A 25,752-nucleotide genomic window follows, 5' to 3' on the forward strand; every position below is an offset into this window, starting at 1 on the left:
CACTGTCAGCTTTTATTTGTTTACCTGATTAGCCCTCTTTATTTAAGTCACCTATAGTTTTTGGATTCCTTAAAGGTTTAACTAATACATTTCCTCCCACTCTCCCACCCCATTCATAATACCTCAGTGGGATTTGAATTTAGTTTGAACTTTTTGATGGGTTTACCATTTGAACCAATGGATAGTTGCCCGTTGAGGCTCCTAACCATTCAGGCAGCTTTTCTGATAGCCATCACATCAGCTAGGCGTGTTAGTGAGCTTCAGGCTCTTACTGTAAAATCCTCTTATACTATTTTGCATGCTAATAGGGTGGTTTTGAGAACCATGGTAATTTTCCTGCCTAAAGTAGCCATTCCCTTCCATCTAGGACAGTCTTATAACCCTACTGTCCTTTTACCCTCCTCCCCATCTATCGAAGAAGGAGGAAAGGGGGCATCACTTGGAACAGGAGTCGGCCCCTGAACTTCTACATAGAAAAGACAAAGGACTTCAGATCTGATGATCAGCTCTTCATTGGCTACGTGGACAAAATGAAGGGCAAAGCCGTCCACAAGAGGACTTAATCAAGGTGGGCCATTCTTTGCATAAAGATATGTTATTCGCTAACAAAAATAGGATCCTCCTGAGGGCAATAAGGCTCATTCCACCAGAGCTAAGTCTGCCACTTCGGCTTTAGCTAGAGGTGTGCCTGTTAATGACATTTGTAAAGCAGGAACTTGGGCTTCCGTCTAACATTCGCTAAACATTATTGTTTAGACTTGGAAGTGAGGGATGGTCATTTTACATGTTCTGTTTTGCAGGACTTCTTGGTTTGATGAGTTGGGCACCCACCTCAGAGTGCTGGATTGCTTTGGGATTCTATTTATAAGTTGAGGAATCCACAAGTAGTTGTATCTATCAGAAGACCAAGTTACGTACCCTTGGTAGTGCTTTTTCTGGTGGATACAGTAGCTGCCTGTGGATACCTCACAGTCCCACCCGCCTCCCCTTTGCCTGTCTGGTCATACCAAGAACAGTATTGATGTGTGTGTGTGTGTGTGTGTGTGTGTGTATGCATATAAATATGTATGTGTATATATGTGTGTGTGTGTGTGTATATATATGTGTGTGTGTGTGTGTGTGTGTGTATAAGCTGCAGGTACACATGCTTTGCATAAGTTTGCCATTGTTGTACATTAGATTTTATATGTATATATTGAGTTGGCACATATTGTGCTTGTGATGTTGGTATTCACCCGTTCTCCTCGAAGGCATGGTAAAAAAGTGGTGAAACTGAGAACTTCTTATGGCTACGATGATGTCAGACGGAGTTGAGTGCGGAGCTGTGCTATTATGACGTCTTTGGTGATGTGGAGAGCTAGGAAAAATTTTCTGTTGAATGCTGGCGCATTGGGAGAATTCATAAGGTAAGGAATCCACAAGTAGCTACTGTATCCACCAGAAAAAGTGTTACCGAAGGTAAGTAACTTTTTGTTCTTTTGTAACACTGTGTGGTTCTTTAATGTGTGTAAGTGATGTGTGACTGCAGAGGTATTGCACAAGCTCTGCATGTCTCCTAGATAAGTCTCGGCTGCTCATCCACAGCTACCTCTAGAGGGCCTGCCATCCAAGATGCTGTTCTGGTCCCCCAGGGTGAAAGCTTTCTGATCTCTGGAGGCCCACAACAAAAGCCTGTCCCAGAGGAGGGTGTATCTCCCTCTCCCACAGGATGACTTGCCAATTAGCCTTCCTAAGGCAACAAGCCTCAAAGGGCTGCTGCCTTTGAAATGCAAAACTGGTTCTCTTCACAGGAGAGGAAGCCAACCCCCCTGTCCAGAGCGCACTCTGCACACTCCAAGGGAGATTCCTTCTTGGTGCAGACTGAAGACTTGCCACCCTCAGAGGATGCACAGCCGTGGAAATGTTGCAGTTGCTGGATGGAGCCGGAGAAACAATGTGGCAGATTGAAGTCGTTGCTGGAGCTGCAGATTGTAGGTTCCTGTGAAGTCCAGTTGTGATTCTAGTGGCCAGAAGTCGAAGTAAATGTTGCAGAGGAGTCCTGCTGGAATCTTGCATGTCAAATCTGAGGACCCAACCCAGAGGAAACCCTAAATAACCCTAAAAGGGGGGATTGGTCACCTATGGGTGACATAATACATGCTGCAGCCCGTGGGGAACCCCTGGCGCCCCAATGCCCTGGGTACTTTGGTACCATATACTAGGGATTTACACGAGGCCACATAATATATGCCAATTGTGGGGTGCAGAAGTCGGGGGCAACCAAATTTAGAGGGAGAGTACACAGTCACTTGGGTCCTGGTTAGCAGGATACCAGTGAACACAGTCAGAAATACACTGAGAGCAGGAAAGAAGTAGGGGTAACCGTGCCAAAAAGAGGGTACTTTCCTACAAGCACATCAAAGGCTGGTAGGTCTTCAGGGGGCACCTCTAATGTGCCCTCTGGGTGCATGTATTGGTAAGTCTAACACTGGCATCAGTGTGTGTTCACCAGTACTAGAGGTTTGACACCAAACATTGCTATGTTCAGTGAAGCCATCATGTAGCTGGGGAACTCGTATTGACCAGTGTCCAGCAAATGCAATTAAAATGGCTTCCCTGGCCACTTAACTATGTCTGAAAATTGACCAAGACATGGTAGGGGCGTATCTGCTCTTGCAGATGTGCCCTCACATGTAATATTATGCGCCCTGCCGCAGGGCTGCAAGGCCTGCTGTAAGGTGGCTTTACATATATTACATGCAGTGTTGGGGGAGATGGCAAACTGGCTGTGTGGCATGTCATGTTTCCACTTCTTTCTGCACCAAGAAACGCAGCCTGCAACGTCAGCCTGTCGTGTGCTTGGTGAGGGGTCACCAAGCACATGACAGTTTGTGCAGCAGGGCTTAGGGACCTCTTTGGGTACCCCAGGCCGACGGTGCCAGGGATACCATTTACTTTGGACTTATTGAGAGTGCTAAAGGCTTTGCCAACTGGGGAAACAATTGTTCAGTTTAGGGGAAAAGAACACTGGCAGTGGGTGTAAGAAAGTACCCCTTTTGCCATGGTCAAATCACCCCCCCCTCCCCTAAATCTTTTTTTCTTTAGGTCGAGCATAGGCAGCACGCGTGTGCGGTCTGGAAGACCTGTTTTGAATAAAGGACTTTGCTCCTGCCTGCTGCTTACCATTGGTTTAGTCCAGTGTCACTCCTTTGCTGCCTCCTGAGTAGTTCATGCAGGGATGCGTCACTTCAGTTTTTTTTCAGAAGAGCACAGCTCACCTACAGTTTCCTTCCACTTGAATTCTTTATCTGTTTTTGGGGCGTACTCTTTTTTTTTAAGTTTGTAATTTTTGCATCGCTGCACGCCGTGCTTAATCTTTAATTATGGTGGCCATACCTTTCTTTCATTGTGCACCGCACAACTGGTTTAATTACTTGATGATCAAAGGCTGCTTCATTAGTGCTAGCGCAGTACAGGTCTGAATCCAAAGGGCTGCCGAATTCTGACGCCACCCTCTTTTTTCAAGCAGCTTACGTTATACCGCGCCCGGAAATAATTCTTAAAGGTATGTTTTAATAACGGATTGACACAGCGCTGGTCAGAACAAGTGCACAAAATGTCCCTAGGGTTAAACACGTAACGTTTTTCATCAGTGATCCAGTTAATAAGCACATTCTAGCACTAACTGCCACTTTTAAAGTTGTAAGAATATTTCATTGTTGCAGTGCGGCACGCCTCACTTTATCTTTAAATATGCGGCCGTGCCTTTCTTTCACTGTGCACGGCACAACTGGTTTTGTTATTAACTAACTATCTGCGTTAACTTTCCAGCTCGTGTTTAAGCTCTGCTATGTCTCTGGCACTCTCTCTCTGCCTGCCATCTGTTTTCTTTCATTACCGCCCACCGAAAAGTTGCACTGCAGCAACCACCAATAAATAGCTTCCTATTGTTGCAAACAGACGTTATATAATCTTTGTGTAAACTTAACTTGTTCATGATTCAAGAATGTTGCCACAATTTGTACTCAAACATTCACATTTGTCGTTGCAGTTGTGCTCTGCTCAGTATTTGGCACTTTATCTGCCTGATGTCCGTTTTCTTTTATTACCGGTGCAATTTTGTGTTTACTTTGTTTCCTGCTCGTGTTCCAAGCTCCCTTCCATATTTTGTACTTTATCAGTCTGCTGTCCGTTTTCTTTCTTGACCATTCATATCTTTTCTATCGTATTTATGTTTTCTCATTGAAAATGATGCATGTGTTTGCATACATTCAGAATGTTTGCTGAGAAAAAATATAAATAGGAACGTTAGTACATTCCCCTAAAGAACATTAACAACAAACTCACATTGTATGCTTTTGTTCATCTTCAGCCTTATTTTTGCAGAAATTTTTGTGTTCCGCACTCCGCTCTGGATTTGACATTCTATCTGCTTGCTGTTATTTTTCTTTTATTACTAGGGCGTTTTTTAATTTTTTTTTAAATTCATTTCCTGCTTATGTCCCAAGATTCCCTTGGAATTGTACAGCTTGACGGGGACTTAAACCAGGCTTCCCAGTCACCCATCACTCATTTATATACTCCGTATCAAGGTACATGAAACAAACGTTACCGGTTGCTCACACATTCACATGGGTCATAAATTCCAAAGTGCTTTGTGAGTGAGAAGCTGGAGCTGTCTGGTTTGTCTCATGCCGGCAGGTGCACTGGCTGGTTTCACTTGCTATAATCACAAATAAAACACCAGCATAACATTCATTTTTAAAAATGTAGGCATTGGGACATTACATTCATGTTTATCTAGCCACTGGGAGATTACATTTATTTTTTCCTAGTTTAGGCATGAGCAATTAAGCAACTTGCTCAAAATCACAGGTTGTTCTGCGTTGCTGGGACTCAAACCTGGCTCCCCAGTCATCTGTCTCTCGATTGCGTACTCTGTGTGCCCATTCTGGGTGGAGATTTAGAACTCATGTGGCACTGTACATGAAACACATGGCACAGGTTTGATCACACAATCTCATGGGTCATACATTGCAAAGTGCTGTGTGAATAGAAGCTGCAGCCATGTGTTTTGTGTCATGCCTAGAGATGCACTGGCTAGTTTCACTCGCCATAGTCACAAATAAATGAAAAGTTTGCAAGCCACTGTTGGGGACTGCAGGCCTTTCTTTACCTTTGAGCAGTGCATTGTCAGATCCTCTCTGAGTGTTCCTTGAAATACAGTCTTCTGTTTTAGATCTTCAAAAACCGCAATCAGTAAGTTAATTGTAGAGTAAGGGTCTCTGTGGAAACCCACAGATCTTGTAACAGATTGGTGTCTCTGAGAAGGCAGTTGAGCTGTGCCTGCAGCATGCGACTGACCTATTCCAAAACTTGTCTGCATTTCAGAGAGACTGCTGTGTCTGTCATAAAACACCCACAATATCAGGCAAACTAGTCAGGTTTTGTGATCACTTGTCTGTATAAGACATTTCTATTGGTATTGCACAAGACTGTTTACAAATGCCCTTGTGTTATATACAGATAATAAATAATTTTTTAGTACTTGTAACAGAGCAGCAGCTGACTAATATTGCTGCAAATAACCTCCTCAGATTTCTCATATGAACCTTTTTTATAGATTCTGCATGAAACAAACACACATATCTCTGAAAAGGTCAGTAACAGTCCCTCACACATCAACCACATTAAATAAGTTAGAAAAAAACTGTACTAAAAACGATCTAAGAAATGTTCAATGTCTTCGGGGCAAGACTCTCTGCAGTAAGTTGAAGTGCTTTAGTTATATCCGTGCCACTGGAATTATGTGGCAGAGAGGACCAAATTATGCAGCAGGGTATACCAATTTATGTGACAAAGTCCAGTTATGCATTTACAACACCAATAGTTCTAACTCAAGGAAATGAGAGACCAATTGCATTGCAAATGCTTATTTTTTGTGTGCCTGATATTGATGCTAACTTGATTGTCTGCTGAGATCCTGCTAACCACTCCCAGCACCAGTATTCTTTCCCTAAACTGTACCAATATTTCCCCAATTGGCGCACACCCCTGTCACATAGCTAAGTCCCTTGTACAAATAGCAGTGGTACCAAGGGCTCTGTGACCAGAAAGGGTCCCTAGGGACTGCAGCATGTATTGTCGCCCTAAAGGACCCCTCACCAAGCATATGCACTCTGCCATTTCAGATTGTGTGTGCTGGTGGGGGAAAAAGTCAGTCGACGCCATGCCCACAAACCACTGTGGCATAGGTAAGTCACCCCTCTAGCAGGTGTTACAGCCCTAATGCAGGGTGTGCTATACCACTGGTGAGGGCATAGCTGTATGATCAATATGCTCCTACAGTATCGAAGTTCATTCTTAGACATTGTAAGTGCAGTGTGCCCATATTATGTACATGGGGTGGGAGTTTGTCATTACAAGCTCCGCAGCTCCATGATGGCTTTCCTGAAGACTGAGAAGTTTGGTATCAAACGTCTCAGCATAGAAAACCCACACTGATTCCTGTGTTGGATGTTTTGTAAAAAATGCACATATATAGGGTATCTTAGAGATGCCCCCTGTATTTTACCCAACCCTTTAGTGCAGGGCTGACCAGTCTTTGCCAGCCCGCCACTAACAGACAAGTTTCTGACCCCATGGGGTGAGAACCTTTGTGCTCTCTGGGGGTCAAAAACAAAGCCTGCTCTAGGTAGAGGTGCTTAACACCTCCCTCCCCCATTGACAAGCACTTGGTGCCCAGCTCTGTGTTTGCACCCTGCACTCGGCCACCTATGAGACGCTGAGGGGGTTTGTGTGGTGTGGACATGTGGCCTCCCTGGTGTTGAACTTAACCCCCCCCAGGCCTGTGTCCTTTCCTGCAATCTGCTTTCTATCAAGCATACCCAGTCCTCATAGGATTCCATTGTAAGCCTGACGCCAACCTTGACCTCTGCAACCAGCTTGGCCCCGTGTTGCTGGTGGTGCACTTTTGGGGCCAGCCTAAACTTTGACTTGTGGGCATCCTAATCCTCAAATCATAATTTGTGTACTTACCTGTTGGCTGTGCTTACACTTTTCCTCCCCTAGGACTTAATGGACTCCTATGAAAAATTGAAATAGAACAGTGTTACTTATTTGTAAACTGCTTTATCTGCACAAACCAAAAAAGTACATTTGATACATATGCTTGGTACCTATTGAAAACTGTACTTACCTGCAACAAAGACCTTCTGGTTCTAGAAATAAACTTTATATATATATATATATATATATATATATGTTCGATGGCATGTGTAGCTGCAGATACACATGCTGTGCACATCCCGCCATCTGGTGTTGGGCTCGTAGTGTTACAAGTTGTTTTTCTTCGAAGAAGTCTTTTTTTCGAGTCACGAGACCGAGGGACTCCTCCCATTTCGACTCCATTGCGCATGGGCGTCGACTCCATCTTAGATTGTTTTTTTTCCGCCATCTGGTTCGGACGTGTTCCTTTTCGCTCCGTGTTTCGGGTCGGAAAGTTAGTTAGAATCTCGGAAAAATCGTCGGTATTGTTTGCGTTCGGTATCGGGTTAGTTACAACAGATCGACACCGAATTAAGAAGAGCTCCGGTGGCCCTTCGGTTTTTTTTTCCCATCCCCGTCGGGGCCTGGTCGGCCCGGTCACGTGTCTCTTCAAGGCTGATGGAACGGACCCCATTCCGCTTCTGTCCAAAATGCCATAACAAGTATCCATATACAGATCAACATCTGGTCTGTAACTTGTGTTTGTCACCAGAACACAAGGAGGATACTTGTGAGGCCTGTCGAGCGTTTCGGTCCAGGAAGACACTCAGGGACCGAGAGCAAGAAGACTGCAAATGGCGTCGCGCCGACAGGACAAGAGCGTTTCGAGGAGGAGGAAGAAACATTCTCCACCCAGGAGTTGGACTCTGAGGAGATCGATCCCGAGGAAACGCCTAAAACTGTGAGTAAGACGTCGAAACCAAGAACTCACGAGAAAAGCGCTAAAGCCCAGGGGACGCCACCGCCAACAGGCCATGGCTTAACCCGTAAAATAGGTGACCGTTCATCGGCACCGAAAAAGGGCGAGCTGGTGTCGAAGTCATCCGACTCCGGTCGAGATACCGGCACACAGCAATCTCGGGCCCGAGATAGTGGCTCAGAGAAGATTCGGCACCGAGACAGCGGCACCGAAACGGGTCGGCACCGAGAGAGCACGACGCCGAAAGTAAAGAAGGTTTCGTCGGAGCCGAAAAGGTTTCGGTACCGAAATATCCGGCCTCGGAACCGAAAACAAGTTCCTACACTGAGGAACAAGGACTGTCCACACAAATGAAGACACATAGATTTGGACAGGAATTAGAGACAATAGAGCCAGATCACACACAAAGACGGCTCTTTATTCAAAAAGATACAGGGACGATCAGCACTCTTCCTCCAGTCAAAATGAAACGCAAGCTTGCCTTCCAAGACAAGGACAAACAGCCACACGCAAAGGTGGCTAAACAATTAACACCGCCACCATCCCCACATCACTCTCCGCAACCATCACCGGTAGCCACTCCACCAATGATGCAATCCCCAACTCATACAGGAATGAGTCAAGATGACCCTGACGCATGGGACCTTTATGACGCACCAGTGTCAGATAATAGTCCAGAATGCTATCCAGCTAGACCATCGCCACCAGAGGATAGTACAGGCTACGCACAGGTGGTGTCAAGAGCAGCGGCATTTCATAATGTCAGCCTTCATTCAGAGCCCATTGAAGACGACTTTCTTTTTAATACACTGTCGTCCACACACAGCCAATATCAGAGTCTTCCTATGCTACCCGGAATGCTAAAACACTCCACACAAGTGTTTGAGGAGCCTGTTAAAGGGAGAGCCATTACTCCAAGAGTAGATAAAAAATATAAACCGCCACCAACAGACCCACTGTACATTACACAACAGCTAACACCAGACTCTGTTGTAGTGGGAGCAGCGCGCAAAAGAGCCAACTCTCATACTTCAGGAGATGCACCACCTCCAGATAAAGAAAGTCGAAAATTCGATGCTGCAGGCAAAAGGGTGGCGGCACAGGCAGCAAACCAGTGGCGTATTGCAAATTCGCAAGCTTTGCTAGCCAGATATGATAGGGCCCATTGGGATGAGATGCAACACCTTATTGAACATTTACCCAAGGAGTTCCAAAAAAGAGCGCAGCAAGTAGTAGAAGAAGGACAGAGTATCTCCAATAATCAGATACGGTCAGCAATGGATGCTGCAGACACAGCTGCTAGAACTGTCAACACAGCAGTAACAATAAGGAGACGTGCATGGCTGCGTACATCAGGATTTAAACCAGAGATACAGCAAGCTGTGCTGAATATGCCATTCAACGGACAGCAGTTGTTTGGGCCGGAGGTGGACACTGCGATCGAAAAACTTAAGAAAGACACTGACCTGGCCAAAGCCATGGGCGCACTCTACTCCCCACAGAGCAGAGGCACTTTTCGACAGACACAATTTCGAGGTGGGTTTCGAGGGCAAACCACAGAAGCCACAACCTCACAAACCAAGCCCACTTACCAGAGCCAGTATCAGCGGGGAGGTTTTCGGGGACAATATAGAGGGGGACAATTTCAAAGGAATAGAGGAAAGTTCCAAAGTCCCAAAACTCCTCCAAACAAGCAGTGACTTCAAGGTCACAAATCCCCAACACAACACCTGTGGGGGGGAGACTAACCAAGTTTTACAAACCTTGGGAGGAAATAACAACAGACACTTGGGTCTTAGCAATTATCCAGCATGGTTATTGCATAGAATTTCTCAAATTCCCTCCAAACATCCCACCGAAAACACACAATATGTCAAAACAACATATAGATCTTCTAGGACTAGAAGTTCAGGCATTGCTACAAAAAGAAGCAATAGAGTTAGTACCAAAACAACAAATAAACACAGGAGTTTACTCCCTGTACTTTCTGATACCCCAAAAAGACAAGACTCTGAGACCTATACTAGATCTCAGAACATTAAATACCTACATCAAATCAGATCACTTTCACATGGTTACATTACAAGACGTAATCCCACTGCTCAAACAACAAGACTACATGACAACACTAGACCTAAAGGATGCATATTTCCATATACCAATACATCCTTCACACAGAAAGTACCTAAGGTTTGTATTCCAAGGGATACATTACCAATTCAAAGTGTTGCCATTCGGAATAACAACTGCGCCAAGAGTTTTTACAAAATGCCTAGCAGTAGTAGCTGCACATATCAGAAGGCAGCAAATACATGTGTTCCCGTACCTAGACGATTGGTTAATCAAAACCAACACGCTAAGACGGTGTTCACAACACACAAAATATGTCACAGAAATCCTCCACAAACTAGGTTTCTCAATCAACTACACAAAGTCACACCTTCTGCCGTGTCAAACACAGCAATACTTAGGAGCAACAATCAACACAGCAAAAGGGATTGCCACTCCAAATCCACAAAGAGTTCACACATTTCACAATGTGATACAGACCATGTATCCAAATCAAAAGATACAAGTCAAACTGGTGATGAAACTACTAGGCATGATGTCTTCATGCATAGCCATTGTCCCAAACGCAAGGTTGCACATGCGGCCCTTACAACAGTGCCTAGCATCACAATGGTCACAAGCACAGGGTCAGCTTCTAGATCTGGTGTTGATAGACCGCCAAACATACATCTCGCTTCAATGGTGGAACAGTATAAATTTAAACCAAGGGCGGCCTTTCCAAGACCCAGTGCCTCAATACGTAATAACAGATGCTTCCATGATAGGGTGGGGAGCACACCTCAATCAACACAGCGTCCAAGGACAATGGGACATACAGCAAAAACAGTTTCACATAAATCACTTAGAACTGTTAGCGGTATTTCTAGCGCTCAAAGCATTTCAACCCATAATAAGCCACAGACACATTCTTGTCAAAACAGACAACATGACAACAATGTATTACCTAAACAAACAGGGAGGCACACACTCGACACAGTTGTGTCTCCTAACACAAAGAATATGGCATTGGGCGATTCACAACCACATTCGCCTAATAGCACAATTTATTCCAGGAATTCAGAACCAGTTAGCAGACAATCTCTCTCGGGATCACCAACAGATCCACGAATGGGAGATTCACCCCCAAATACTAAACACTTACTTCCAAATGTGGGGAACACCACAAATAGATCTATTTGCAACAAAGGAAAACTCAAAATGCCAAAACTTCGCATCCAGGTACCCACAAGATCAGTCTCAGGGCAATGCAATATGGATGAGCTGGTCAGGGATATTTGCTTACGCTTTTCCCCCTCTCCCACTCCTTCCATATCTAGTAAACAAATTGAGTCAAAACAAACTCAAACTCATACTAATAGCACGACATGGGCAAGACAACCTTGGTACACAACACTACTAGACCTCTCATTAGTACCTCATGTCAAACTACCAAACAGACCAGATCTGTTAACACAACACAAACAACAGATCAGACATCCAAATCCAGCATCGCTGAATCTAGCAATTTGGCTCCTGAAATCCTAGAATTCGGACACTTAGACCTCACACAAGAATGTATGGAGGTCATAAGACAAGCTAGGAAACCTACCACTAGACACTGCTATGCAAATAAGTGGAAAAGATTTGTTTATTACTGCCATAATAATCAAATTCAACCCTTACACGCATCTGCCAAAGATATAGTAGGATACTTACTACAATTGCAAAAGTCAAAGCTAGCTTTCTCTTCAATAAAGATACATCTGACCGCAATTTCAGCCTACCTGCAAATTACGCACTCAACTTCATTATTTAGGATACCAGTCATAAAAGCATTTATGGAAGGCCTAAAGTTAATTATACCACCACGAACACCACCAGTTCCTTCATGGAACCTCAACATTGTCAGGCATTGCTAGATGGATAGTTAAATGCATTCAAACCTGTTATCTCAAAGCAAAAAGAGAACTGCCTATTACACTGAGGGCACACTCAACTAGAAAGGAAGGTGCTACCATGGCCTTTCTAGGAAACATTCCAATGACTGAAATATGTAATGCAGCCACATGGTCTACGCCTCATACGTTTACCAAGCACTACTGCGTGGATGTGTTAACAGCACAACAAGCCACAGTAGGACAAGCAGTACTATGAACTTTGTTTCAAACAACTTCAACTCCTACAGGCTGAACCACCGCTTTTGGGGAGATAACTGCTTACTAGTCTATGCAAAGCATGTGTATCTGCAGCTACACATGCCATTGAACGGAAAATGTCACTTACCCAGTGTACATCTGTTCTTGGCATGAGACGTTGCAGATTCACATGCGCCCACCCGGCTCCCCGGGAGCCTGTAGTCGTTTCGAAGTTTATCTTAAACATTTGTAAATTTGTAAATATATCACTTTAAACTACATTATGTACATACATGTTTACTCCATTGCATGGGCACTATTACTATAATACACAACTCCTACCTCACCCTCTGCGGGGAAAACAATCTAAGATGGAGTCGACGCCCATGCGCAATGGAGCCGAAAGGGGAGGAGTCCCTCGATCTCGTGACTTGAAAGACTTCTTTGAAGAAAAACAACTTGTAACACTCCGAGCCCAACACTAGATGGCGGGATGTGCAAAGCATGTGAATCTGCAGCGTCTCATGCCACGAACAGATGTACACTGGGTAAGTGACATTTTCCATATATATATATATATATATATATATATATATATATATTTACATAAAACAATTGGTCTGGAGTTAGTCTTTGAGTGTGTGCCTCATTTCTTGACTGTGTATGTACCACAAATGCTTTGCACTACCCTCTGATAAGCCTAACCGCTCGACTACACTATCACAAACTAGCCTTAGTATTATCTACGTTAGCCTCTGTTAAACCTCTGGGGAACCCCTGGACTCTGTGCGCACTTTACCTCATTTTGGTATAGTATATACAGAGCCAGCTTACTACAATGGGGTCCTAGATGGCAGGGACCCAGTACACTTCAGTCAGAGTTGCATCAAATGCCAGGCAAAAAGAGTGTGGGGGTACTGCAACAAAAACCCATTTCCACTTTAGACTGCATTAGTTTTACCATAGATTGACATGCAGAAGCAAAGTAGATTTCTCAACTTCTTAACCTTTTCTCTTGAGTTTTATTATTATTGACTGACTGGTGATAGTGGGATTGCTGATTCTGATAATCTTTAATGTTATTTATTGGGGCTCTACCACCTGTCTTCCAGCCATTGCTTTATAATAAAGTCTTCTGATTCACTTTGCCGCTCTTTAAACTCTTTGAGGATAGAAAACTACTAGAGTGGCATTAGCATATTTATGAAATTTTATATTCTTCTCCGTATGTGCTATTCTGGGACCTGATGCAATGTTAGCTTGTACAGACTGGAATTCTGGTGCAGTTTCAAGATCTACGGTGCAAGTCTTTGCTCAGTGTTATCTTGTGCCACTCACATGCTGTTGAAACATGATCATTTTCTTACATGAAGACTGGCACAGTGTTGTATACTTAACTGAATCTGAGTGCAGCGTTAGTGTGTATATTTCTGAATTTTAGAGTGATAACATGTACAGTTATGGTGCTGGCGGTGTTTGAAATTTTGGAGCCCTAAATCTTGGCATACTGTTGGATTGTTCAAACCTGACTCCTGGTGTATGGTTACTTTTTGCAGTCCTATATCATTCTTTAGTTCTAGCTTGGATAGTCTGAATCTTCTCTCAGTGTTAGTTTGCAAGCAAAACACTAAAACCTAGCACATTATCCTGGCACAATTCTAGAATGTATATACCTTAATTCTAGCACCCATGTCCGCTTTTACAGGTCTGATACCTTGAACAACGTAGATTTGGAGGGGCAGCTGTGTGTTTTTTTTTGTTTTGTTTTTTTGATCGCAGGGATGTATTTCGGACTTTTGATGGATAGAAGGGCAATTATTTAAGGACTATTTTTCTCAAATTTGCACCTGCCTCTTGTTTTATCAACCCATCTCCGCCTTTCTTCTTGTACTTCTCTCTCAACCACTCACCTTCATTTTCAATTCGTTATTTTATGCCTCTCTGTTTCTGTGCTTGTCCCTGTTACTTTTTTTTGCTTTTACTGTGTCTGCTACGTTTCAGTCTTTCTGTCATAATCTGCCAGTTCGTGCACTGGCCTGGGCTGTCCATCTTTCTTTAGATTTTTCCCAGTTTTTGTGCAGACTTAGATATTTTATCTGCATTTCATTCAACCTTTCTTTGTTTCTCAAGTACTGAATCAACAATCTAAAGTTTAATTAAATCTGAATCTGGATTCATCCCCAACTCCTCCTTTGTCTCTTCAACCTCCCTTTTAATCTGCCCCCTTGCTTTCCTCTGTCTGTTCCTCTTTTTTCCACATTCTTCCTGACCCTGCTCCTTGCTTGCCGATTGTACCACTGCACTCATAAGGGCCTCAGTCCAAAGAAAACCAACTAATATATAGGCAGCTGTGTTCTTTTGCTATACTGTGGGGTTCCGACTGGTAGCTGTTGTAGGAGTCAGTGTTAAATTGTGCATATGTGTAGATGTCAAAAAAACTGAACTGACACCCCCTTCAATCAGTGCTTAGACCTAGCATTAGCACTTGGTGGGTGTGTATCTAAGGATCCCTTCCTCTGTATGCTATTTATCATCTTTGCTTTGTTTGATCTTCTAGGCTGTGTGGGCGCTTGGAAACATCGCTGGAGACAGCTCTGTTTGCAGAGACTACGTCTTGAACTGCAACATCCTTCCCCCTTTATTAACGTGAGTCTGCTAGTCAGAAACTGGCTGTGTATAGGGGACTTTCAAAGAGTCAAAGCCCAAGACAAAGTGTTACTACAATGGGGCTCTTGTGCTAGAATTATGCAAAAGTGCCAGCCTTGTGATGCGACAGGATGCATTGAAATGGTGCGAGTCGTTGAGTGGAATAGGATACATTCATTTAATTACTTGTGTTCAGGTGAGACAGAAATTCAAAGATCAGTGTCGGGAGGGGTTTGGAGACATGGTAGCTTTATGGTAGGACAGAAAGCATTCATAGGGTGTCATTGGTATAACACAGAAGGTGGTGTTCGTTAGGAAGCTAGTATTGGGATGGGACCTGGAGGCATTTAAAGGATGTCAGTGTTTCAATGAAGTAAAGGTATTCAAAAGATGACCACTTTTTAGATAGGATGTGCAGTATTCGGTGGGCGCTAGCGTTAGATTGGTTCAGAAGGTGTTTGAAGTTATTATGCTAGGAATTATTCAAAGGATCTCAATGGCGCATCTGTCCTAAAGTATTTGCACAATGGTAGCACCTGTATGCTGGCAGCCCCAGTTGAAGGTGAACCTTTAGACTGGATAGTGCAGTATTCATACGGTAAAAGCACTGTTAAGTTAATAGGCACTGAAAAGGTAGTGCAGTAGTGGGATAATTGAGGAGGCATTCACAGAGGGGCACGAATCCTATGTATCTGGAGAAATTCATGAAGTCAGAGCACTGAAATGGACCAAGAAGCCTCAAACAGCTATGGGTACAGTGGGATGGGTGAGGTGTTAGCGGGGTTTGTTTGGGACCAGGCACAATTGTTTGTCTCTGTATTCTTGTCCATAACAATCTGTCCACCCTGGACCCATTAATTCTACAGAGCAGGTTTTAAAAAGTTGTGATAGTGAAACAGAATGGTTAGGAATTACTGCTTATTGTTTAAATGTAAGCGCCAATTCAAGTTCACTTTGAAAAAGAAAATGCTGTATGCACATGCAGAACACTGAGATTCTTTCTGCTCCAGTTTGGAGGCTTTTTAGTTATAGAATAAAAATACTAAAGAACGTGTTCAGAGCCAAGCAGGTATGCTTTAGAAATTGTAATTACTCACTTGTTTGCAAAACTCTTGACTTAAAATGTAACAGTGTATAGGCTCATCTTTGGAAATATACAATAGCAGTACTGGATTCATTTTCAAAGATTAGTGTGATCACGTCTCTGCTATAAAATCTTTTGTTTAATCTTGTCAATTTAAGGTGGAATTTAAGGTGGAAAACTTGCCCCTTATGATCTGCTAGATCTCCTTTCCAGATTAATTCTAGTTCTCTTTCCAGACTGAGTAAGTTATACCCTTGGAATGGAAAGCATTGGTTTGCATTTCCCTTCTTTTTCTAACATGAACAAATAAAATATCAAGACTTTCTTTAGCTATGCTGTGTTAATTGTACCTGCCCTTCTTGCTTGTACTTGACCAGTGTTGCAGTGACGGAAACTTGTCCTATGTGGCTCCAGTAAAGAATGTGTCCTCCACTGGACTTCATTGTGGGTGTCCCAGGTGTTTTTGAGTTCCCTTTAAATACACATGGATCTGATGGAGACATCTAGCCGCAGATTCCTTACTTTAGAATTCTCCCCCAGGCGCCAGACTTGATCCAGATTGTTTTTCCAGCAGTACCTCTCCGTGTTGTAAGAGGGTGTCGTGCGACTCCGTAACAACATTGTCCACTGGATGTGACGTCAAGGGAGTCCATATAATTCTCTCTGATTCTCTGACGTCAGTTCCTTCTTTTCCTCACTTCCAGCGCAGATCTGGACTGGTTCCTTAGGCTGTTTTTGGCCTATTATCTGAAATTTTTCTGTCAGAGGAACAGTGTGCCCTACATTTTTCTATCAAAGGAACAGCGTGCCCCCTTTTTCACATGTTCTCTGGGTTTTAACCTTAGGGGTTCTTGGCAGGCAATGTCAGCCAAAGCCTCTTGGAACACCACAACTCAGAGGATTGCGGCTGCTGCCGTCTCCTTCGGCTGAAGGCTTTACTGGAACAGTGTGTGAAGATCCTGGCGTTGTGACTACCGAAAGGCTTACGTAATAGTGCACATGGCTATCGACTCCTTTGTTCGATTGTTTTCTTTCCGCCGTCGGGTTCGGATGTGTTCCCTCTCACGCTGTGATTTTTTTGTTCAGAAATTCTCCAATCTTTCAACCTTTTTCTCGTACTGTCTGTATTGTTTTGAATGCAGTTTCCTTCTGCACTCGATCCAATAGTACCGTTGGGATCAAATAAACGCCCTTTCCGGCACCCGCACCCTGCAAGGGCCTGTTCAGGCCTATTGCATCATAGACTTATGGATCGAACTTCATTCCGATTCTGTCCTCGGTGCCATGCCAAGTTCCCATACACTGACCAGCATTTAGTGTGCAATCTCTGCCTTTCTCCAGAACATCGAGAAGAAAGCTGTGAGGCATGTCGGTCTTTTCGATCGAAGAAAACGTTACATGATCAAAGGGCAAGAAGATTGGAGATGGCGTCGAAACTCAGAGCCTACCACCGACGTTCTTGGCAAAGTGCAGGCACAAACAGCAGTTTCAATCCCAGACTCCGAGCAGGATTCAGAGGAGGACAGCCAGGCAATATCAGCAGCACAGTATGTGAGTACACCTGCCCCAACACCAATAACTAAAAAATCAGGCAAGGCCTTTGGTGCATCACTGCTTCTAAGCCATGGTTCCCCCTGGAAAAAAGATAATCGTCGTCCGACCCTTGGGTTCGGTGCCGAAAAAGGCCAGTGCATTCCCTCAACAGGCTACCATGCCTGTTTCGGTATCGGGGTTGAGCTGCAAAATGCAAGCCTCCACCTCCGAACCGAGTCGACGTCCCACACCATTGGATCCTAAATAAGTGCGCTCTTCTTCAGAGCCGAGACCTTGGCTAACAGCTTCGAACCCAAAACATCTCAGTCCATCTTCGGTGCCGAAAAAAAATATCTAACACAGAAGAAACAGGGCTTTTGACTCAAATGAAGCATCTGCCCAAGAAATTTACCGAACTTTCTTGTAAAAGCACAAAACATGCTGCAGAACATCAAATGGAGGAATCAGACATTCAACCTACTCTGGAGGTTATGGACAGCAAACAAAGGAGAATTCAAATCCAGAAAGAGACTGGAAAAATTATTACTTCTCTGCCTCCACGTACTAAAGTTAGCATGCGAGGAAACTCTGGCTACTGCCCCACCACCGGCAAAAATCTACAAGCAAAAGCCAAAACATGTTGAGCTTTCTCCACCCCATTCACTGCAACTTTCCTTTTCACCACAACTCCACCACCTTCCCCCTCACACTCTCACACTTCCTCACAAGAAGAAGAAAGGGGTGATTCTAGCTACACCATAGATCCATGCGCTATGTACGATTCAGATTTGTATCCCAACAGACCATCTCCACCTGAGGGTAGTACAGCATACAACCAGGTTATCTCTAGAGCAGCTGCATACCATGGAGTGCAAATGCATGCAGATCCTTTAGAGGAGGACTTCCTTTTCAATATCCTATCCTCAACTCATAAGCAATAACAGTGTCTACCAATGCTTCCTGGTATGCTTAAAGACGCAGATGATATTTTCAAAGAGCCAGTTAAAGCTAGGGTTCTAACACCAAGAACTGACATAAAATATAAGCCTGCACCAACAGACCCAATTTACATTTCACAGCAATTATTGCCATTTAATTCTCACTGGCAACAAATTACTACAGATCAATAGGTACTCTCAATTATCTGCAGTGGTTATTGCCTAGAGCTCATCTCTACCCCACCAAACATTCTACCTCGTTCTCACACTCTCTCTAGAACACACTATTCTACTAAAACAAGAGGTACAATCTCTACTAGTCAGAGGCAATATAAATAGTTCCCATCACACAGCAAGGAACAGAAGTATACTTCCTTATACCAAAAAAGGATGGCACTCTGACTGTAGGAAGTTGGCTCTGTATATAACATCTCAAAGTGTGCGATAGTGTGCACAGAGTCCAAGGGTACCCCTTAGAGGTTGATAGTGGCAAAATAAGTTAATACTAATGCTCTATTTTGTGGTAGTGTGGTCAAGCAGTAGGCGTATCAGAGGGTAGTTTTAATATTTGTTTTACAGACACAGGCAATAGATGAGGAGCACACACTCAAAGACTTAACTCCAGGCCAATAGGTGTTTATATAGAAAAACATTTTTTCTTTATTTTTAGAACCACAAGTTTCAAATTTTAGGTAAGTACAAAAATTGCAAGGTACTTCACACAGGTAAGTATAGATCTTTGATCTAAAACAGGAGTACACACAGTTTTGGTTAAAATGACAATAAGCTATTTAAAAAGTGAACACAGTGCAAACATCAACAGTTCCTGGGGAGGTAAGTAAATGTTAGTTTCTCAGGTAAGTAAAGCACTTCCACAGTCAGTCTCCAGGGCACAGGCAACCCCAAAGCCACAGCACCAGCAAACCAGGTCCTGTCAGGTGCAGAAGTCAAAGGAGGGCCTAAACACATGGAGAACAGGGGTGCTCCGGCTCCAGTCTGCTAGCAGGTAAATACCTGCGTCCTCTGGGAGCAGACCAGGGGGTTTTTGTAGAGCACTGGGGGTGACACAAACTGTAAACTTTGTACTTGTATAGCGCTCTTTTACCCTGAGGGCATCTTGGCGCTTTTACACATACCGCTGTGGAACCCTTCCTGGCTTTCCCTGTGAAGTGCCCACTCCTGGGCACCCCCAAGGTGAAGCCAGGCATCCCTAGCGCTGTTGGGGCCGTTGTGGAGATTAAGCAAGCTATTGCCCAGAGTTAGAGTGGGACCCCATGATTAGATTGGCACCCTCGCGAGAGTTATCAGGTCTGAGGAAATTGAGCCCAAGACCCGCCAAGGCGGGAATTGAACCCTGGTCCCAGACCACACCTCTGCATCAGGGTCTGCCACTCTAACCATTGAGCCACACTTCTCCACACACAAGCGCACACCCTCAGCGGCACAGGGGCAGCCGGGTGCAGTGTGCAAAGTAGGCATCGGGTTTTGTATTGAAAACAAAGGGTGGACCTTGGGGTCACTCTGGCGATGCTGGCAGGGCACAGGGGGCTTCTTGGGCCAGCCACCGACTGGGCTAGGATGAGGGCCGTCTGATGGTCACTCCAGCACTGGTAGGTGATTCCTCTCCGTCCACAGTCGCAGTCGGGGGATCCTCTGGATCCTCTCTGCAGGCGCCGCTGTGGGGGGGCAGGGAGGGCGACACAGGGTCGAGTCACCTGCGGGTCCTCTCTGCGGTGTTGGTTCTCCTGAACTTCAGCCGGGGATGTCGGGTGCAGAGTGTGAAGACTCACGCTTCTGGTGGGAAGTTGGAGTCTCTTTAAAGTTGGTTTCTTGTTGCTGTTTTGTAGTTTCTGGACAGAGCCGCTGTCCTCGGGAGATTCTTGGTCCTTTAGGTCCAGGTCAGTCCTCTGAGTCCTCAGAGGTCGCTGGTCCCGCTGGATGCGCCGCCGTGCAGGTTGTTTGAGTCTGGAGACAGGCCGGTAGGGTTGGGGCCAAGTCAGTTGTCGCCGTCGTCTCTACGGGGCTTTCAGGTCCGCAGTCCTTTGTTCAGGTTGCAGGAATCTGATTTCCTGGGTTCAGGGTCACCCCTGAATACTCAATGAAGGAGTGTGTTTAGGTCTGGGGGGCAGTAGCCAATTGCTACTGTCCTGGAGGATGGCTACACATTCTTTGTATCTCCTCCCTGAGGGGAGGAGGGCACATCCCTATTCCTATTGGGGGTATCCTCCAAAACCAAGATGGAGGATTTCTTAAGGCTTGGGTCCCCTCAGCTCAGGACACCTTAGGGGCTGTCCTGACTGGCCAGTGACTCCTCCTTGTTTTTCTCATTATCTCCTCCGGCCTTGCCACCAAAAGTGGGGCTGTGGCCGGAGGGGCGGGCATCTCCACTAGCTGGGATGCCCTGTGGCGCTGTAACAAAGGGGGCGAGCCTTTGAGGCTCACCGCCAGGTGTTACAGTTCCTGCAGGGGAAGGAGAGAAGCACCTCCACCCAGTGCAGGCTTTGTTCCTGGCCACAGAGTGACAAAGGCACTCACCCCATGTGGCCAGAAACTCGTCTGATTGTGGCAGGCTGGCAGGAACTGGTCAGCCTAACACTAGGAATTGGACTGGTATACAGGGGGCATCGCTAAGATGCCCTCTGTGTGCATTTTTCAATACATCCCACACTGGCATCAGTGTGCACTTATTGTGCTGAGAAGTGTGATACCAAACTTCCCAGATTTCAGTGTAGCCATTATGGAACTATGGAGTTCATAATTGAAAGACTCCCAGACCATATACTCTTTATGACTACCCTGCACTTAGATTGTCTAAGGTTTTGTTTAGACACTGTAGGGGCATAGTGCTCATGCACATATGCCCTCACCTGTGGTATAGTGCACCCTGCCTTAGGGCTGTAAGGCCTGCTAGAGGCGTCACTTATCTATGCCACAGGCAGTAGGTTGAAGGCATTGTTACCCTGAGGGGAGTGCCATGTCGACTTAGTCATTTTCTCCCCACCAGCACACACAAGCTGTGAGGCAGTGTGCATGTGCTGGGGGAGGGGTCCCCAGGGTGGCATAATACATGCTGCAGCCCTAAAAGACCTTCCATGGCCACAGGGCCCTTGGTACCAGGGTTACCGGGGACTTATCTGTGTACCAGGGCTGCTGTGCCAATTGTGGGAACACAGGTACAGTTTAGGGAAAGACCACTGGTGCTGGGGCCTGGTTAGCAGGGTCCCAGCACACTTTCAATCAGAACTGGCATCAACAAAAGGCAAAATGTTAGGGGGTAACCATGCCAATGGAGGCATTTCCCTACACAACCCGTCACCCCCACACGAAAGAGGATGAGACTAACCTTTCCCAAGTCTGCATTTTCTAAGTGGAAGAACCTGGAAAGGCCATCAGCATTGGCATGGGCAGTCCCAGGTCTGTGTTCCACTACAAAGTCCATTCCTTGTAGGGATATGGACCACCTCAACAGTTTAGGGTTTTCTCCTTTCATTTGCTTCAGCCATCTGAGAGGTCTGTGGTCAGTTTGAACTGTGAAGTGAGTACCAAACAGGTATGGTCTCAGCTTCTTCAGGGACTAAACCACAGCAAAAGCCTCCCGCTCAATGGCATTCCAAAGCTGGTCCCTGGGGAGTAACCTCCTGCTAATAAAAGCAACAGGCTGGTCAAGGCCATCATTGGTTTGGGATAGAACTGCTCCTATCCCATGCTCAGAGGCATCAGTCTGCACAATGAACTGCTTTGAATAATCTGCAGCTTTCAAAACTGGTGCTGAACACATAGCTTCTTTCAGGGTATCAAAGGCCTTTTGACAGTCCAAGGTCAAGTTAACTTTTCTGTGCATTTTCTTGGATGTAAGTTATGTGAGGGGTGTCACTATGGATCCATATCCCTTCACAAACCTCCTATAGTATCCAGTCAAGTCCAGGAATGCCCTGACTTGAGTCTGGGTTATTGAAGCCTCCCAGTGCAGATTAATCTGGATCTTGGGTTGGAGTGGCTGAACTTCGCCTCCACCTACAAGGTGTCCCAAGTAAACCACAGTTCCCTAACCTATCTGACATTTAGATGCCTTGATAGAGAGGCCTGCTGCTTGCAGGGCCTGCAAAAACGTCTGTAAGTGGACCAGGTGAACCTGCCAGTTGGAGCTAAAGACAGCAATATCTTCTAGATATGCTGCACTAAAGGACTCCAAGCCAGGAAGGACTTGATTCACCAACCTTTAGAAGGTGGCAGGGCATTCTTTAAACCAAAGGGCATAACAGTAAATTGATAATGCCCATCAGGTGTAGAGAATGCTGTCTTTTCTTTTGCTCTAGATGCCATTTTGATTTGCCAATACCCTGATGTCAAGTCAAAGGTACTTAAGAATTTGGCTGCACCTAATTTGTCAATGAGCTCATCTGCCCTTGGGATGGGAGTGAGCATCTGTCTTGGTGACAGAGTTGAGACTTTTGTAGACCACACAAAACCTCGTCTCTCTCCTTCCATCTTTGGTGTGAGGTTTGGGGACCAAGACCACTGGGCTAGCCCAGGGACTGTCACAGTGCTCTATCACTCCCAACTCCAGCATCTTGTGGACTTTCACTTTGATGCTTTCTTTGACTTGGTCAGTGTAAGGAAATGTCTCCCTGTTGCAGTTACCCCCCACTTTTTGCCTGATACAGATGCTGACTTGACTGAGAAGTGTGCTTGGACCCTGCTAACCAGGCCCCAGCACCAGTGTTCTTTCATCTAAAATGTACCATTGTGTCCACGATTGGCACACCCCTGGCACACAGATATGTCCCTTGTAAAAGGTACCAGTGGTACCAAGGGCCCTGTGACCAGGGAACGTTCCTAAGGGCTGCAGCATATGTTGTGCCACCCTAAGGGACCCCTCACCTAACACATGCACACTGCCATTGCAGATTGTGTGTGTTGGTGGGGGAGAAAAAGGCAAAGTCGACATGGCATCCCCCTCAGGATGCCATGCACAAAATGCTGCCTGTGGCATAGGTATGTCACCCCTCTAGCAGGCCTTACAGCCCTAAGGCAGGGTGCACTATACCATGGGTGAGGGCATAGCTGCATGACAATATGCCCCAACAGTGTCTAAGTCAATTCTTAGACATTGTAAGACCATTGTGGCCATATTAAGTATATGGTCTGGGAGTTTGTCAAAAACGAACTCCACAGCTTCATAATGGCTACACTGAATACTGGGAAGATTGGTGACAAACTTCTCAGAATAATAAACCCACACTGATGCCAGTGTTGGATTTATTAAAAAATGCACACAGAGGGCATCTTAGAGATACCCCCTGTATTTTACCCAGTCCTTCAGTGCAGGACTGACTGGTCTGTGCCAGCCTGCTGCTGAGAGACGAGTTTCTGACCCCCTGGGGTGAGAGCCTTTGGGCTCTCTGAAGACAGAAACAAAAGCCTGCTCTGGATGGAGGTGCTTAACACCTCCCCCCTGCAGGGACTGTAACACCTAGCAGTGAGCCTCAAAGGCTCAGGCTTCGTGTTACAATGCCCCAGGGCACTCCAGCTAGTGGCGATGCACGGTCCCTGGACACAGCCCCCACTTTCGGCTGCAAGTCCAGTGGAGATAATGAGAAAAACAAGGAGGAGTCACCCACCAGTCAGGACAGCCCCTAAGGTCCCCTGAGCTGAGGTAACCCCTGCCTTTAGAAATCCTTCATCTTGGTTTTGGAGGATTCCCCCAATAGGGGGGGGGGGAGAGACACTCATCCCAATTTTCCCTTCTAGCATAAACCATATGGAAATGTGCAATTCCCAATCACATTCACCTGCTAGCGGAATACATCCCAGAGATACACAACCAACCAGCTAGCGGACCTTCTAAGCAGAACGCAGCAACAAATAAACAAATGGGAGATTCACTCACCAGTAATTCAATATCACTTTCATATGTGGGTAACACCAAACATAGACCTTTTTGCACAAGTGAAAACGCAAAATGCCAAAACTTCACATCCAGATACCCACACCCTCAATGAAAGGGCAATGCTCTATGGATAAACTGGTCAGGGTGGGCATCACAACACTGTTGGATCTGTCAGTAGTACCACATCACAAGCTTCCAAATAGACCAGACCTGTTAACTCAGAACAGAGGTCAAATCAGGCGTCCCAATCCCAGTGTGCTCAACTTGGTGATGTGGCTCCTGAGGTCATAGAATTTGGATACCTACAACTTCCATTAGAATGTATGGACATTCTAAAACAAGCACGTAAACCTAAAACCAGGCAGTGCTACGCAATAAAATTGAAGCATTTTGTATATTACTGCCAAACTAAAAATATTGATCCACTTAAAGCATCAGTACAGGATATTGTGTGTTATTTGCTTCACATACAAAAGGCAATCTTGCCTATTCGTCTATTAAAATTCATTTAACAGCAATATCGGCCTACCTACAAAACAAACATAACCTCTCTGTTTAGAATTCCTGTCATAAAAGCATTAATGGAAGGGCTTAAACAAGTTATTCCACCTAGAGTACCACCAGTTCCTGCCTGGAATCTTAATATAGTACACACAAGACTCATGGGTCCACCATTTGAACCCATGCACTCTTGTGCAATTCAATTTCTCACATTGAAGGTTTCTTTCTTGGTAGCAATTACTTTATGAAGAAGAGTAAGTGGAATTCAAGCATTTGCTTTATGAGAACCCGTCTTCAGAGTACACAAACACAAAGTAGTACTTCGGACAAATAGTAACGTTTTACCTAAAGTGGTTTCGACCTTTCATATTAATCAGTCAGTCGAATTGCCAGATTGTATTGCTGAAAGAGCTCTCCACACTCTTGATCTCAAAAGAGCTCTAATGTATTACATAGACAGAACTAAAGACTTTAGAAAAACCAAACAACCTTTTGTTGCTTTCCAGCAATCTTATAAAGATAATCCAATTGTAAAACAAGGATTAGCTAGATGGATTCTAAAATGTATTCAACCCTGCTATCTTAAAGCGAAAAGGCATCTATTAGTAACTCCAAAAGTACATTCCACTAGAAAAAAGGGTGCCTCAATGGCATTCTTCGGAAATATACCAATGGCGGACATATGCAAAGCAGCCACATGGTCCACACCACAAACATTTACTAAACACTACGGTGTGAATGTGTTATCTCGGCAACAAGCAAATGTTGGTCAAGCAGTGCTTAAAACACAGTTTCAAACTACTTCAGCTCCTACGGTCTGACCACCGCTTACTTGGTAGGAGAACTGCTTTTCAGTCTATGCACAGCATGTGTATCTGCAGCTACACATGCCACCGAACGGAAAATGTGACTTACCCAGTGTACATCTGTTTGTGTCATGTAGTGCTGCAGATTCACATGCGCCCTCCCCGGAAGCCTGTAGCCATTGTAGTACTTAAGTATGTAAATATGTATATACATTGCATGAACAT

General features: G+C 45.0%; 1 protein-coding gene across 2 annotated transcripts in view; it reads left to right on the forward strand.

Annotated features, from left to right (window-relative positions):
- Positions 1-25,752, forward strand: part of KPNA6 (karyopherin subunit alpha 6) — a 400,095-nt gene that overhangs the window by 170,692 nt on the left and 203,651 nt on the right. For both annotated transcript variants that reach the window (XM_069223331.1, XM_069223332.1), the window contains one exon: positions 14,687-14,775. In XM_069223331.1, coding sequence (XP_069079432.1) covers positions 14,687-14,775 — 89 coding nt within the window. The remainder of the gene's footprint in view (positions 1-14,686; positions 14,776-25,752) is intronic.

This window comes from Pleurodeles waltl, chromosome 3_1, assembly GCF_031143425.1.
Source record: "Pleurodeles waltl isolate 20211129_DDA chromosome 3_1, aPleWal1.hap1.20221129, whole genome shotgun sequence".
NCBI classification, from domain to species: Eukaryota; Metazoa; Chordata; class Amphibia; order Caudata; family Salamandridae; genus Pleurodeles; species Pleurodeles waltl.